General features: G+C 32.4%; 2 protein-coding genes and 1 non-coding gene across 3 annotated transcripts; all 3 read left to right on the top strand.

Moving 5' to 3' along the window:
• The first annotated feature begins 1845 nt into the window (after positions 1 to 1845).
• On the top strand, positions 1846 to 4931 carry LOC126686091 (peroxidase 5-like). Its single transcript, XM_050380118.1, has 4 exons — positions 1846 to 2102; positions 2602 to 2793; positions 4099 to 4264; positions 4418 to 4931. The coding sequence occupies exons 1-4, from the start codon at positions 1893 to 1895 to the stop codon at positions 4834 to 4836; spliced, it is 987 nt and encodes a 328-aa protein (XP_050236075.1). The 5' UTR covers positions 1846 to 1892; the 3' UTR covers positions 4837 to 4931.
• LOC126654341 (U2 spliceosomal RNA) lies at positions 3177 to 3372 on the top strand. Its single transcript, XR_007632591.1, has one exon. It is a non-coding gene; the product is annotated as a U2 spliceosomal RNA (small nuclear RNA).
• A 2629-nt stretch (positions 4932 to 7560) lies between the features above and the next one.
• On the top strand, positions 7561 to 9557 carry LOC126653733 (F-box protein FBW2-like). Its single transcript, XM_050347666.2, has 2 exons — positions 7561 to 7964; positions 8985 to 9557. The coding sequence occupies exons 1-2, from the start codon at positions 7621 to 7623 to the stop codon at positions 9499 to 9501; spliced, it is 861 nt and encodes a 286-aa protein (XP_050203623.1). The 5' UTR covers positions 7561 to 7620; the 3' UTR covers positions 9502 to 9557.
• The last annotated feature ends 4283 nt before the right edge of the window (positions 9558 to 13840 follow it).

Below are 13840 nucleotides of genomic sequence, written 5' to 3'. Positions count from 1 at the left end.
CAGATCGCGCAGATCTGTTCCTCATGTTGAGGAACAGAGATGAATCTGTTCCTCAGAGGAACAGATCCGACGATCTGTTCCTCAGAGGAACAGATCCGACGATCTGTTCCTCTGAGGAACAAATTTTTTTGATGACCGGAAATTTTCCGGTCATCTTCAAATCGGAGAAGATGACCGGAAAATTTTCCGGCGGTGGTCGGGTCGGTCGGGTTGGGGTATTGGTCGGGTCAGTTGCTGGGTTAATTCATTAGATTGAGTTTTTTTTTTTTGTCTTTTTCTAAATTAAAGTAAGGGTATTTTGGGTGTTTGAAATTTTAAAGGTATAATTCTGACGTGTCAGATGATATGGCAGTGTCAGTTTTTTTTTTAAGACTGACAATTAACTGAAAAAACGGCGCCAGGGGTATTTTCGTTATATTTGGAGCAAAAGGGGTTTTGTGAGCGCCGCTTCAAAGTTCAGGGGGTTTAGCGCCCGTTTTTAAACATCAGGGGGTTTAGCGCCCGTACCCCTAAAGTTGAGGTGCCATGGGTGATTATTAGCCTCCTTATTGCAAATTAGATTGATGTAACTTGCATTTTATTAATATTAAAATTGAACTGCTCCTCCTGAATTTTCTCACATTAGAGTCAATTAAGATGTATGAATTTTGTCCAAATCTAGGGTAGTGGGTTGTGTTCTTTTTGAAATAGTAAACATGTCATAATCCAACTCAACAATTTGATCATTTTCTGAAACCGACTCCATTGTTGTTTTCTCTAACAGCCACATTTCAGGGTTATTAGCGCGTCTTACCATTAATTTCAAAATTTTAATTAATATCATATGATAATACTGTAAATTTAATTTGCATTTCAGACAATGATGATGCATATACGTATTCTATTTCCGTATCTCACATTAGCATATGCATAAGTATAAATTAATTATTCAAGGGTAATTGCATGAAATCAAAATAAAATTTGAGATACCATTTTTGAATAAGGGAGATAAAAAAATCATATTTATAAAAATATAAATACCAATAAACTATAACTCAAATAGTATAATGCTATATATCAAACTGTTAGATCGTGGCTTCAATTTCTCTGACATACGCTCTCCATTCTCCAATATATATAGAGGAACATTTATGTGGAAAAAACTAACTAATCCATTATTTTAAAATTTGGGTTGAATATGGTGTCTGATTTGTAATTGTAGAGAGTGGCGGAATCAAAATTTCAATTCAGTCCGAGCTTAACTTCTAGTTTACTTTTTATTTTTCGACTGTCCAAATTTAATTCCCATTCTACTATTTTTGATAATTAAGCGGTGGGAGAACGCTTGTGGGAGAAATCGATTCCACAATCTAGCAGATTGCTGCCTATCGCTTATACCGTTTGAGATATAGCTCATCGGTAAATTCAGTATAAATTTTATCTCATTTTCTTAAAAAAAAATTCAACCAAAACCTGAATTAGAACCTATAATTTTTTTTGAGTACATTTGCCGCTAATGTGGTTTTTATTTTGGGCTCGTGAAGGTATTTTTTTTTATGTATTGCGTTTCTCCCGGTTCCAACAACTTTGTTGTAAATTACAATTTCAATATCAAATCAAGAAAAGTGGTAACAATTTGGCATCATAAGGACCAACCCCATATTTGATTATAAAAAGGTTTTTATTTAACTATATTATTTTTTTGACAAATAAAATATAGAGAAGCGAAGACATTTTAGGCAAATACCTTCTCACATAGCACTACATAGTTAAGATCGCAATCAAATTAGGTATGCATGCATGTGCATGCCTCAATTAAATATCGATTTTCTTCAACTATATAGTCACATGATACCGATGAGCTGAGCAGTAGCCATAATATAAAGTTGTAATTAAAGAGTGAAATTATAATTATGAGTCCATCAAAAATATATACAATTTCAATAATGCTTATTTTGTTTTATCAAATTAGTGTTTATTGTCAGCTTGAAGTTGGATTTTATGACAACTCCTGTACTTTAGCTGAATTTATTGTCAAAGGTGCTGTTAGAGATGGTTTTGCTAAGGATCGAGGAATTGCTGCTGGTCTTGTTAGAATGCATTTTCATGATTGCTTTGTTAGGGTAAGTATGAGTAGCTAGCTCTAATTTGATAATTTTTGTAATTAATAATTTTCATTTATTAAATATATTTTTTATTCTCTTCGATTAGTATAATTTTACTTCATTTATTCAACTAAATAATGTACATCGATAATTTTTTTAAATAAGATTGATATATTAATGAGTTAAATATAATGGTAAGAGAAATGTTGTAATCTTTGTTTCTTTTTCATTTATATGTTTTACCTTAAACTTAGTATGAATTTATCTTATGTTGACTTAAATATATGATTTTAAGTGGTCGGAGTTCATTAATTCAATTAGTTTTTTTTTGAATTCAATTAGTTATAAAATAAAACCGAACATTATATTAAAGCGATATATTTCTTAAATATATCAAGAAAAATACAACTATAACGGTTAAATATTAAAAATAAAAAGATATAATAGATAAATTAGGCTTGTATATATGGTAAGAAAATTATTGAGTTGTTGACTTAGTTTTATGTTATTGAATCAGGGATGTGATGCATCGGTACTTATCGACTCCACTGCGACGAACAAGGCAGAAAAAGACTCTCCGACGAATAATCCTAGTCTGAGAGGGTTTGAAGTGATTGACGATGCCAAGTCTAGACTTGAAGATGTTTGTGAAGGAATCGTTTCATGTGCTGATATAATAGCATTTGCAGCAAGAGATAGTATTGAGTTGGTGAGTAAATTAATATGCGGATTAATTTCATAACTCCACATTCTTTGATACTTAAACTTCAATTTTTATTTTTTTAATACAATAACTATAACTGCAAGTGCTTTTGCCTTAATTACCAGAGAATATCAAGCTTCATAAACCCAATTTAATCCTCCATGTTTCTTGTTTTTTTATAATTAAATTCGATAATTGGTTGACAATAGTCAAGTGATGAGTGATTAAATAAAGAAGCCGATTGCTAGGGAAATAGAGCGGTTGAGGCAGAGGGAAATAGAGTAGTTGAGGCCGAGGGAAATACAGTTGTAATATCCCACATCGTTAACTTAAGAAAAAAGAAGTGAGGACTAAGTCTATAAATAAGAAAACCAACTGCTGAACAAATCATACCTTTCTCGGCCTTTTGGCTAAGATCAAGTGTAGTATCTGTTCTTATCAGTTTAATATCTGATATGTGGGTCATTGGCCCACACGATATTAAATTTATTTTTTAAGGGGGAGAGTCCGTCACAATAGCTTGCTATTGGGGCTCTCAAGCGTCGCCTGTGTGTTGCACTATAACACTGGCCTGGCGCACCCCTCCAATACAAGTTTACTTTAATCAAGTCCCTTGATTTTCTTGCAAACATGCCAAGCTTGACTAATTTTTGATGTATTGGCTGAGTCATTAGCTTAACACAAATTGCTTAATTTGTTTCAAATACCAGAAATAATTTGAAACTTCACGTTATATTTTAAATTGATACTTAACCTTCAATTTATTTTAAAATACTGTAACTTCCATTTTTATTTAAATAAAGTATTTCAGTATTTTTTGACTAAATTAAAATATCGGATCACTTTTTTTTAATACATCTATCTCGGTTAAAAAAAAATTACGTCTCACATTTAAAAAAAAACTCTTGTCCAAATAATTTACCGAATTTGTTTAATTTAGTTGGAAAACAATATTTTCATCTAAAACAAAAATTAAATACTCAATAATAGATTAAATTTTTTAACTGATATTTTAGAAAAATAAATTACAAAATATAAGTTTATTATATCTATCATTGGAGCACTTAACTAATTACTCTCTCCATTCTATTTTAAAAATCATACTCTTTATTTTAGGATATTTTATATTCATTTTACATTAAATTTTTCTTTTTAGAATAGTTTTATATTAATTTTTTTATCCTTTTTTCTAGTCATGTTAAAAAGAATACTTCCATATGAAATAATACAATAACAGATGTTTCTTGAACTTTTATATAAAATAAAATAAAATGTGGAAATGATATTTTTAATTCATTATTATATATGCAGACCGGAGGAGTTGGATATGATGTACCAGCGGGAAGAAGAGATGGCAGAATTTCTGTATCTTCGGAGACGTCCTCAAACTTACCTCCTCCAACATTTACTGTGGATCAACTCACACAATCATTTGCAAACAAGGGCCTCTCACAAGCAGAAATGGTTACACTTTCCGGTAAATATAAACTAGATTAAGTACTATTTTTATGTGGCCATTAATTACCTCCCGTATGGCTGACCGGCGATTACTAACGATTCTGGCTTCATGGATAGATCAATAAGCACTACTATTTTATAACTTAAACTTTTGTGTTGGTTGCCAATGTAGGAGCACACACCATAGGTCGATCGCACTGCACTTCATTCACCAACAGACTATACAATTTCAGTGCAACGGTTAGTCAAGATCCAAGCTTAGATGCCGCGTATGCAAACAGGTTAAAGCAGCAATGCCCAAAAGGTGGCCAAAACTCTAACTCAGTGGTTCCTATGAACCCATCGAGTCCAACCATAACCGATGCAGACTACTACGTAGATGTCCTTTCGAACCGAGGGTTATTCACTTCGGATCAGGCTCTCTTGACCAACCCATCTTCAGCAAGCCAAGTGGTTCAAAATGCGAGATATCCTGTCCTTTGGATGACCAAATTTGGTGCAGCCATGGTCAAAATGGGTCAAATTGATGTGTTGACAGGTTCTGCTGGAGAAATTCGAACTAATTGTAGAGTGATTAATAGCCATAGTTGAGCCGTTTTGGGGAAAAAATAACGTGCAAAAGGATTGTATTGCCTCTTAACTTTTCAAATTATGATTATGAATAAATTATGGTCTGTTTCTTGTGATGCCTTTTTTTTTTTTATTCTGATGAGGACGTCTCTAATTAGGAGTGTAAAAGCCGAACCGAACTATAAGACCAAATCGAACCGAAATGCAATTGTGATTATAGTTTGGTTATTTAATGAATATGGTTTAATTCGGTTTATAATTGTTTAAAATTTTGGTGTTTGGGTTTTTAATTAAGTTTGGGCATTTTAAAAGCCGAAATAACCAAAAATGAAAAACTGAACAAAAAATTAAAAAATAGATTTAAAATTATAATAATATAAATATATACTCCCTCCGTCCCACTCTAATTGACAAAATAACTAAATTATAATAACCAATACAAACTAATAAATGACATAGAGAGTTACTTATATACCCTTCTATTGATAATAGAGCTAATTAATGCTATTAGTATATTAGTCAAAATTTCATTAAATATTCACCATTTTTCCATAAAAGACATGACTTTAAATGAGGGTGAAGATGGAAAATTAAAAAAAAAATTATAGTTATGTTAGTTTTGTCAATTAGAATGGGATACCAAAAACTCCATATTTTGTCAATTAGAGTGGAACGGAGGGAGTATATATTTGTACCTTAATTTTTAATCTTTTTTCTTTAGTTACATTTTACACATAAATAATAAAATTCACACAATAGATACATATACTAATAAATATACATGAAAAATTATTAGATAATAATTTTTAAATTTTTAAATTAAAAAATAAATATATGAAATTTTGCCTTTTTTAACTAAATCGAACCGAAACGAACTTTTCAGTTTGATGTAATCCGAACTTATAGTTAGGTTTGAATTGAAGCCCCCCAAATAAAATGTTTGTCTTTAAAAAGTCTCCACTCTCCAGGGGCTTAAAAGACACAAACATTTCAATTAGGGACTCAAATGTTAGTTTATAAAATTAAAAATGATTTACATGAACGTTATGGAGGAAGGAGAAAAACGAAAGGACAGACTGGGCTAATAATCATCGACGGTCCTCGACCTTTACCCTTAACTTCCGTAAACCCCCCAACCTTTCAAAAGCTTCCCTAAACCCCCCAACCTTTGTGGCGGCGCTTATTCACGGTACTTATGGACGATAATATCCCTACAAAAAAATTTGGCGGCTGGCGGCGCAAAAAAAAAAAAAAATTTGACGGCGCCACGTCATCATAGGTCCAAAAATATTCAAAAACCCCAAAACACCCTTAATTTAACCAAATCAAAATCAAACCAAAACACCCTAGTCTAATCTAACCAAACCCAAAACAGCCTAATCAGACCATATGGCCAACAACCGCCGCCGGTCCGGCCACCACCTCCGGCCGCCACCTCGGCCGCCACCTCCGGTCGCCACCGTCTGTTCTGATCTGTTCTTCAAGAACAGATTTCACATCTGTTCTTGAAGAACAGATGTGATCTGTTCTTAGAACAGATCTGGAAATCAGATCTGTTCTAAGAACAGATCTGTTCGTCTTCTCAGACGAACTGAGAAGACGGTACTTGGATCTGCGGTTTAATGAGTTTGAAGGGTCTGTTCCTTCTAATCTGTTTGATCGTCCGTTGGATGCTATTTTCCTGAACGACCACATTACCTCCTGGAATCCACGTCTTAGTTTCCTAAATTTAATTCCAGCCAGATTAGGAAAACTGCAAAGGTTAAATACATTTTCTGCAATAAGTAAACGGGATAACGATCAGTGTTTCATCAGCAAATATGTGATTAGTTAATAAAGGATTTGAAATTAACTGTATAGAATTGACAGATCACTACACTGGTCTATTGGCGTGATTTATTGTTCTATCATGCAAAGCCACATGTAAAACCAGCTCTTGCTTTGTCTCTATCTGATTGTGTTTGTTACTTTTGAAATACACCAGACAAAACAGTATAGAAACTCTTTACCAGTCTTCTCTCTCTATCTCTCAAATACTCATACTTGCACAAACAAACAGGACGAAAGTGATACTATAAACGCAACATTCAAAAGAAATTTGTGTACATTACTTCTATAATTAAGTAAATGTCTGTAGATTTTTATCAGTCCTTTCTGCCGAGAGCACTGAACAAATAATTTGGATGCGACATTCTCCACTGGCTCTACTTTCAGCCCAGAAATTGACTTTAAGAGTTCACATGTATTGGACTTTGATACCTGTATTTCAGGAAAAGATCACTCCATAGCAGGGAACGGAACAAACTAAGATCTGTTGATCTGTTCTAAGAACAGATCTGGGTTTTCAGATCTGTTCTTAGAACAGATGGTCGCCGGAGATGACGACCGGCGACTGTACCGGCGGCGGGTGGATGGTGGATGGTGGTTTGGTTAGTTTGGTTCATTTTTTTTTTGGTTTGGTTGGATCGAATATGATTGAATTTTGGTTTGATTAGCTTATTTTAGGGGTATTTTGGGGCTTTCATTTTTTTTAAAAAATTCTGACATGTCAGATGACGTGGCGCCGCCAGCCGCCAATTTTTTTTTTTTTTGTAAGGGTGTTTTCGTCCATAAGGACCGTGAATGGCGCCGCCACAAAGGTTGAGGGGTTTAGGGAAGCTTTTGAAAGGTTGGGGGGTTTACGGAAGCTAAGGGTACAGGTCGAGGACCGTCGATGATTATTAGCCGACAGACTGAGACAGAGAAGCGAAATATACAGAAAACAAAAGGTGACACCTTTTTTGTGGTTTTACATTTTCAGACACAATGGCCACTCTTTCTTCTCCCAAAAGAAACGGCAGCTTAACCACCGCGGCCTCCGCCAGGTGGGAGGAGCTCAACCCTGAAATACTGGCACTCATACTAGTCCGTATCCCAGCTGAAGAGAGAGTAGGACACGTGTCATTGGTGTGTAAGTCATGGCTGGCTTGTGTTTATGGACCTTACTGCTGGTCTGAAATAGACATCCAACAATGGTGTCGCCGTCAGTTTCGGTCCGCTGATCGAGTTGACTCGGCCGTGCGTAAGCTCATTAAGCGTAGTAGAGGCGCATTTCGCTTGCTGTCTGCACACAAGCTTGGGGATGCTGGTTTTGCTTTTGCTGCTAACTGGTGCGCCATTTTTTATTTACTTTTATTTTGTAAAAAGCTGTGACTTTTCTTCAAAGAAATCGGTTTCTTGTCCATTTAAAACGAAAAGAAAATGAAATGAAATGAACCCATTTTAATGGAAGGAAAGTTTTCAAAAGGGTTTCAAGATTTTCAAATATTAAAGAGTTTCAAGTTCTTAAAGACAACCTTCTTGTATGGACATGGAGTCTGATGCAAATCCTAAAATAGCTAACAGAGTCAGGTTATAACCTAAAATCTGGGAAACTGAGATGTTTTAGTTTTAAATAAAACTTAAACATGTCTTATTGTATGCTCTGAACAGGATATTAATTTGTTTGTCTTTCTGTTTTTTTTTTAATTTTTAATTTTGATGTTGAATTTGTTGTTTGATGTCTCCTTTGTTGCTCTCATTGTTTTGTTGAGATTAAGTTAAGTAGGTTCTTAAGTCTTGTCAATTGGAGCGCCATTTATATATGTAGTCATAATAGTTGCTGAAACATTGTTTGGGGAAGAAGTTTTCTTTCTTATCCCCTGTTTTGCAACCTTACAAAAGGGTGTTTACGATGTTGCACGGAAACATCTCGAGTTTTACGTTTCTAAAACTTTGAAACTCGATATTTTGAGCTATTCTTATAAAAAATGTGGTTTTGCTACCATATTTGTACTGCATTGATGTTTAGGCTATTGAAAGCTTTTGTATTTCTGATTTTCATTTTCAGAAACACTTCGGAAACTACGAAACTTGATCTCTTATAATTCATTTTTGTAAGAAAAACTATAGTTCCGCTGTTTTCTGTCTCGCTATTTCCCGTTTTAGAATTTTCGTTACAGTACTACTGCTACATCAGTGTTTAGGTGACTATTAAGATTTTCTATTTCTGATTTTTAGGGATGCTGGGACTTGAGAACTTTTAGAACTTGCTACAGCTTTATATATATATATATATATAGTTACCTGAATGAATCCTGAATTGCCATAGTATGTGTATTTGAATGTCTTGTCTTATTCTTTTATAATAGTGGGAAATACCTCAAAGTACTGCAGATTCCGATGAGTGAAGTCACCGACAAGATAGTCGAAAAGCACGCAGCCTCACTACTACACTTGACAGTTCTAGACATAACCTATTGTTTGAAGATCACATCGAAAGGTATTGAAGCATTGGGGAAGAACTGCAAATCCTTGATTCATCTGAGGAGAAATATGCCCCCACCAGAGTGGGAGAGACCGGCGCAAGGAAACGCTTCCCGCTCTAATGATATTGAGGCAATGGCCATTGCCAATATAATGCCAGGGCTTCAGCATCTTGAACTCGGGTTTGGCACGTTCGGAGACTCTGGTCTCGACGCAATCCTCACCGAGTGTAAGGCTCTATCACACCTTGACATTCGAGGCTGCTGGAATGTGAGGCTGGAAGGTGATCTGGAAGATAGGTGCACGAAGCTTCGGTTTTTCAATGGACCCTGGATTGATGACTATGGTAGTAGTAATGATAGTGATGGAGAATATCCTTCAACTGATTCAGAGTCTGATTAGGTTTCAATTTTATTTTTGGCATATTACAAATCAAAGTTTTTGGTTTGATTTTGGAAAAACTGCCTTATTAAAGGATCACACTGATAGGAGTTAGAACATTGGTTTTTGGATGCAAATAGATACTACTGTTTTTTTAAAGAGTGAAATTGTTTTTACAGTTTGTGGAAGAATATTATCTTAAATTTGCGAAAGGAAATACTACTTGTAATGAATGAGTTGATCTGCACAACGATCGGATAAACCGTATTAAATGTAGAAACAATACTCCCTCCGTCCCGTAAAGATAGAAAAAGTATCACCTTTTTTAGTCCCATAAAAATAGAAAAAATAGAATTAGTTAAGTCAAAAATTATCAAAATACCCCTACATACTTATCATAAAACATTAAATGCATATTTTGAAAAAATAAAAAAAAGAAGTTGTAAGTGTTATATTTAGTAAAGTGGCTTTGGGAAATGTACATAACTAATTGATTACAAAGGGTAATTTAGACAAATTATCACAAATTACCTATAAATAACTACTTTCTTAATTCTTGTAAAATGGGCGCTTTTTCTATCTTTACGGGACGGAGGGAGTATTATTTAAACCAGTGTTTTCAAAAACCAAACTGGACCGGTTCAACAGGTTTAATAATTTTTTTAAATAATGTAATTAAAATTAGTGACACATTTTGGGATTTTAGATCCGTCGCTAATTCTTTTTATCCGATTTGGCCGGTTCGATCCATTCCAACCCGATTCAACCGAAATTCCGGTTTTTACTGTTTTAAAATTGGATTCCAGTTCGATCGGTTGGTCCGGTCCGGTTTTTAGAACACTGATCTAGACAAATAAAATATCAACAAACAATTTATACTTTTTATATTTTCAACATAATTTCAGAGCTTAATTATTTTGCATAAGATACAAAGCTAACATTTTCTATTATGATTTAAGCTAAATAGTTCATTGAGAAAATGTCACCATATACCCCAAAAATTGAAAATATTATGTTAGTGACCCAACATAATATTTTTGACAAAAATCCCCTTTTTTTAATTGTTCCTTTTCAGCTCTACCTCTTTCAGTAAGAAGTTACTAAATTAACCCTTCCTATTATTATTATTGTGTACCTGATTTAGTTAATTTCTCCACATTTTCTCCGGCCCCACTTCCTTCTTCTCCCTCACTTTTCCATTACTGTAACTTTACTTTTCCCCAATTTCTTTATCATGCAGAGATGGGAACAAGTAGCCGGACCTTTGGTGGTCGGTGGCCGGATTGCTAGACTTGTGGTGGTTGGTAGCCAAACCGCCGGCACTGTTCCCTCCGATACTATTTAATAGAATTTTCTGTATATTGTTCTAAAGAAATTTAAATCAAGTGAAATGAGATTTGTAGAATTGTAGTTACTATTTTGAATGTATCTTTTGAAATTTAAGGAATACCATCAAAGATTGCAAAGTTAAATTCCAATCAGAGATCAATACAACAGATTAGCTAATTAATACCTAATGTTCCGTCAATAAAAAGAAAATTCAAAGTGGCTCTAATTAAGCAGATTTACAGCAGTGACGTGGTTGTCATTTGACACCCTTCTTCTCTTTGTCCAACATTGTTTGTCCTTTTAATTACAATTAGAAATCATTAATCATGAAAGCAGGTTAATTAATTACTACATACTAAACATACAAAAGAAGGCATTTGAAGCTGGGTCAATGCAATGTCTTACTATAAAACGCATTATTTGGCCGTCTTAGTGAATGTTCGAAGAGAATTAGCAGCTGAAATATACATTAAAAGACATATGCTATGTTACAGATTTTGCAATAAAAATTGAACACTAACTTACATCATGATTGAATTATATCAACCCTTCTTGTGCATTCTAGTAATGGTTTGTTTTACCGGAAAAGAAAAAAATAGAGGTTGAAGATGATGTAAAAAGTAGTATCATTTTAGTCATGATGTTAAATTGATATTTTTACAATTATTAAAGAAAAGTTACCATTTTATCATAATACATGCTATCATATTTTTTAACTTTTTATTTGGTATAAATATTGAATTAATTAAAGTTTATCATAAAGTTACAATCTTAAATGATGTTTTATATGGAGAGAATTTGAGATTTAGTGTGATGTACAAATTGAATTTCTCTTTTAAATAAAATATATTTAGCAGTCTATAATATCAAAAATCAACCAGATGTGAACCGGATGTGAACCTATATCAACTGAACTACCCTAATTCAATTTTTAATAAAATTTGTCTTGATGTTCTTTACAATCTTAAATGACATTTTATATAGAGAGAATTTTAAAATTTAGTATTACCACAAATTGAATATTTTTTTTAACTGAAATATATTTGACACTTTATAAAACCAAAAATCAACCTGATGTGAACCGGATGTAAACCTATCAACTAAACTATCTTAATTCAATTTTTAATAAAATTTGTCTTACTGCTTTTTAAACTCTTAAATGACATTTTATATAGAGAAAATTTTGAGATTAGTGTAATCACAAATTGAATATCTATTTTAAGTGAAATATATTAACAATCTATAAAACCGGAAATTAACCAGATGTGAACCTAACTGAACTACCTTAATTCAATTTTTAATAAAATTTATATTGTAGTTTTTTATAATTTTAAATAACATTTTATAGAGAGAGAATTTTGAGATTTAGTGTAATCACAAATTGAATATTTCTTTTAAATGAAATATATTTGACAGTCTATAAAACCAAAAATCAGCCTGATGTGAACCGGATGTGAACGTACTTAACTACCTTAATTAAATTTACACATCGTGGTAGTATGTGTAAATTTAATGTAAATTTAATATCAACTCAATATGGACTTAATATCAACTAAATATCAACTAGAAGTAAACTTCAAATAACATCTTTTAATATTTTTTAAAATATATCATTTGTTTTTGTAACCACAAATCAACCTTTTATAAATTGACAAATAAATTAATTGTAAATTGAAAGTAAATAATAAAAATTTTAACCAAAATAAAATTTAATAAATTTAATTTAAACCTAATGTGAACTCAATGTGAATTCAATTTGTCTTACAACACTTTACAATTTTAAATACTATTTGATATAGAGAGAATTTTAAAATTTAATGTACTATACAAATTGAATATTTCTTTTAGGTTTAGTGTATATGACATTCTATAAAACCGAAAATTAACCTGATGTGAAAGAGATGTGAACTTATATCAACCGAACTAGTTTAATTTAATTTTTAATATAATTCGTCTTAATGCTTTTTATAATTTTAAATAACATTTGATATAGAGGGGATTTTAAAATTTAGTGTACTATACAAATTGAATATCTCTTTTAGGTTTACTATATATGACGATTTATAAAACCGAAAATCAACCTGATATTAACCTGATGTGAACCTATATCAACTGAACTACCTTAATTCATTTATTTATAAAATTTATCTTACTGCTCTTTACAATATTAACTGATATTTTATATAGATAAAATTTTGAGATTTAATGTAATATACAAATTGAGCATTTCTTTTAAGATTCAGAATTTAATAATTGTTTTAAAAATTATTTTTTAAAAAATTTATACCATCAAAAATAAAATAATAGTAGTTTGGAAATAATGTTTCAAGATTTTTTATGGCGTTTTGCACAAATTTAATGTAAATTCAAATGTCGACTCAATGCCGACTCAATAAAATTTAAAATAAATTAATAGTAATTTTTAGTACATTGATTATAAAATTAAAATTAATCTATTATAATTAATAATGTATTTAAAACCATTTTATAACTTATAATGCCATTAGTCCTTTGATATTTCCAAAGAGTGCGCGTCACATGGAATTCTCACATAGTGTTGGAAAATCAAAATGTTAACAGTTAATGCACCACCTCATTTATAATGTCATTACTCCTTTTGACGTCATCAACCTGCTTCATCTTCTCCGATTTTATACCATTCCCTCGCTTTCAATTTCAAAAAATTTGTTCTTCCATTCTTGTTTGAGCTCACTTCATAGATCTGCCTCCATGGCAGAAGCAAATGAGACGATTTCTACACCGCGATTTATGGTTTCGCGTGATTACCACAGTAATCAAAGTGCTTCCTAAGTCGTCGGATTTCTGGTGGTTGGTGACGGTTATTCTCGCAACCACCAAATTAGAACAGGATTATAATGGTCATTATTTTGTCTATATTTGCTGTATATTTAGTTATGAGGGATTTTTACAAAGATCTTAGATCAGTTGAGAGATTTTTGCAAAAAGAAAAATCTTGAGGTATAAATATAATAGGATGGTGATTTTGAGGGAATTGTGTAGTTTTCCCTAG

Source organism: Mercurialis annua, linkage group LG6 (genome assembly GCF_937616625.2).
Source record: "Mercurialis annua linkage group LG6, ddMerAnnu1.2, whole genome shotgun sequence".
In the NCBI taxonomy this organism is placed as follows: Eukaryota; Viridiplantae; Streptophyta; class Magnoliopsida; order Malpighiales; family Euphorbiaceae; genus Mercurialis; species Mercurialis annua.
The sequence above is the reverse complement of the archived record's forward strand: the minus strand, read 5'-3'. Positions and strand labels throughout refer to the sequence as shown.

Coding starts and splice junctions, on each gene's coding strand:
- LOC126686091 (XM_050380118.1), top strand. CDS start 1,893: ATGAGTCCATCAAAAATATATACAATTTCAATAATGCTTATTTTGTTT. Junction 2,103..2,601: donor TTCATGATTGCTTTGTTAGG/GTAAGTATGAGT, acceptor TTATTGAATCAG/GGATGTGATGCATCGGTACT. Junction 2,794..4,098: donor CAAGAGATAGTATTGAGTTG/GTGAGTAAATTA, acceptor TTATATATGCAG/ACCGGAGGAGTTGGATATGA.
- LOC126653733 (XM_050347666.2), top strand. CDS start 7,621: ATGGCCACTCTTTCTTCTCCCAAAAGAAACGGCAGCTTAACCACCGCG. Junction 7,965..8,984: donor TTTGCTTTTGCTGCTAACTG/GTGCGCCATTTT, acceptor CTTTTATAATAG/TGGGAAATACCTCAAAGTAC.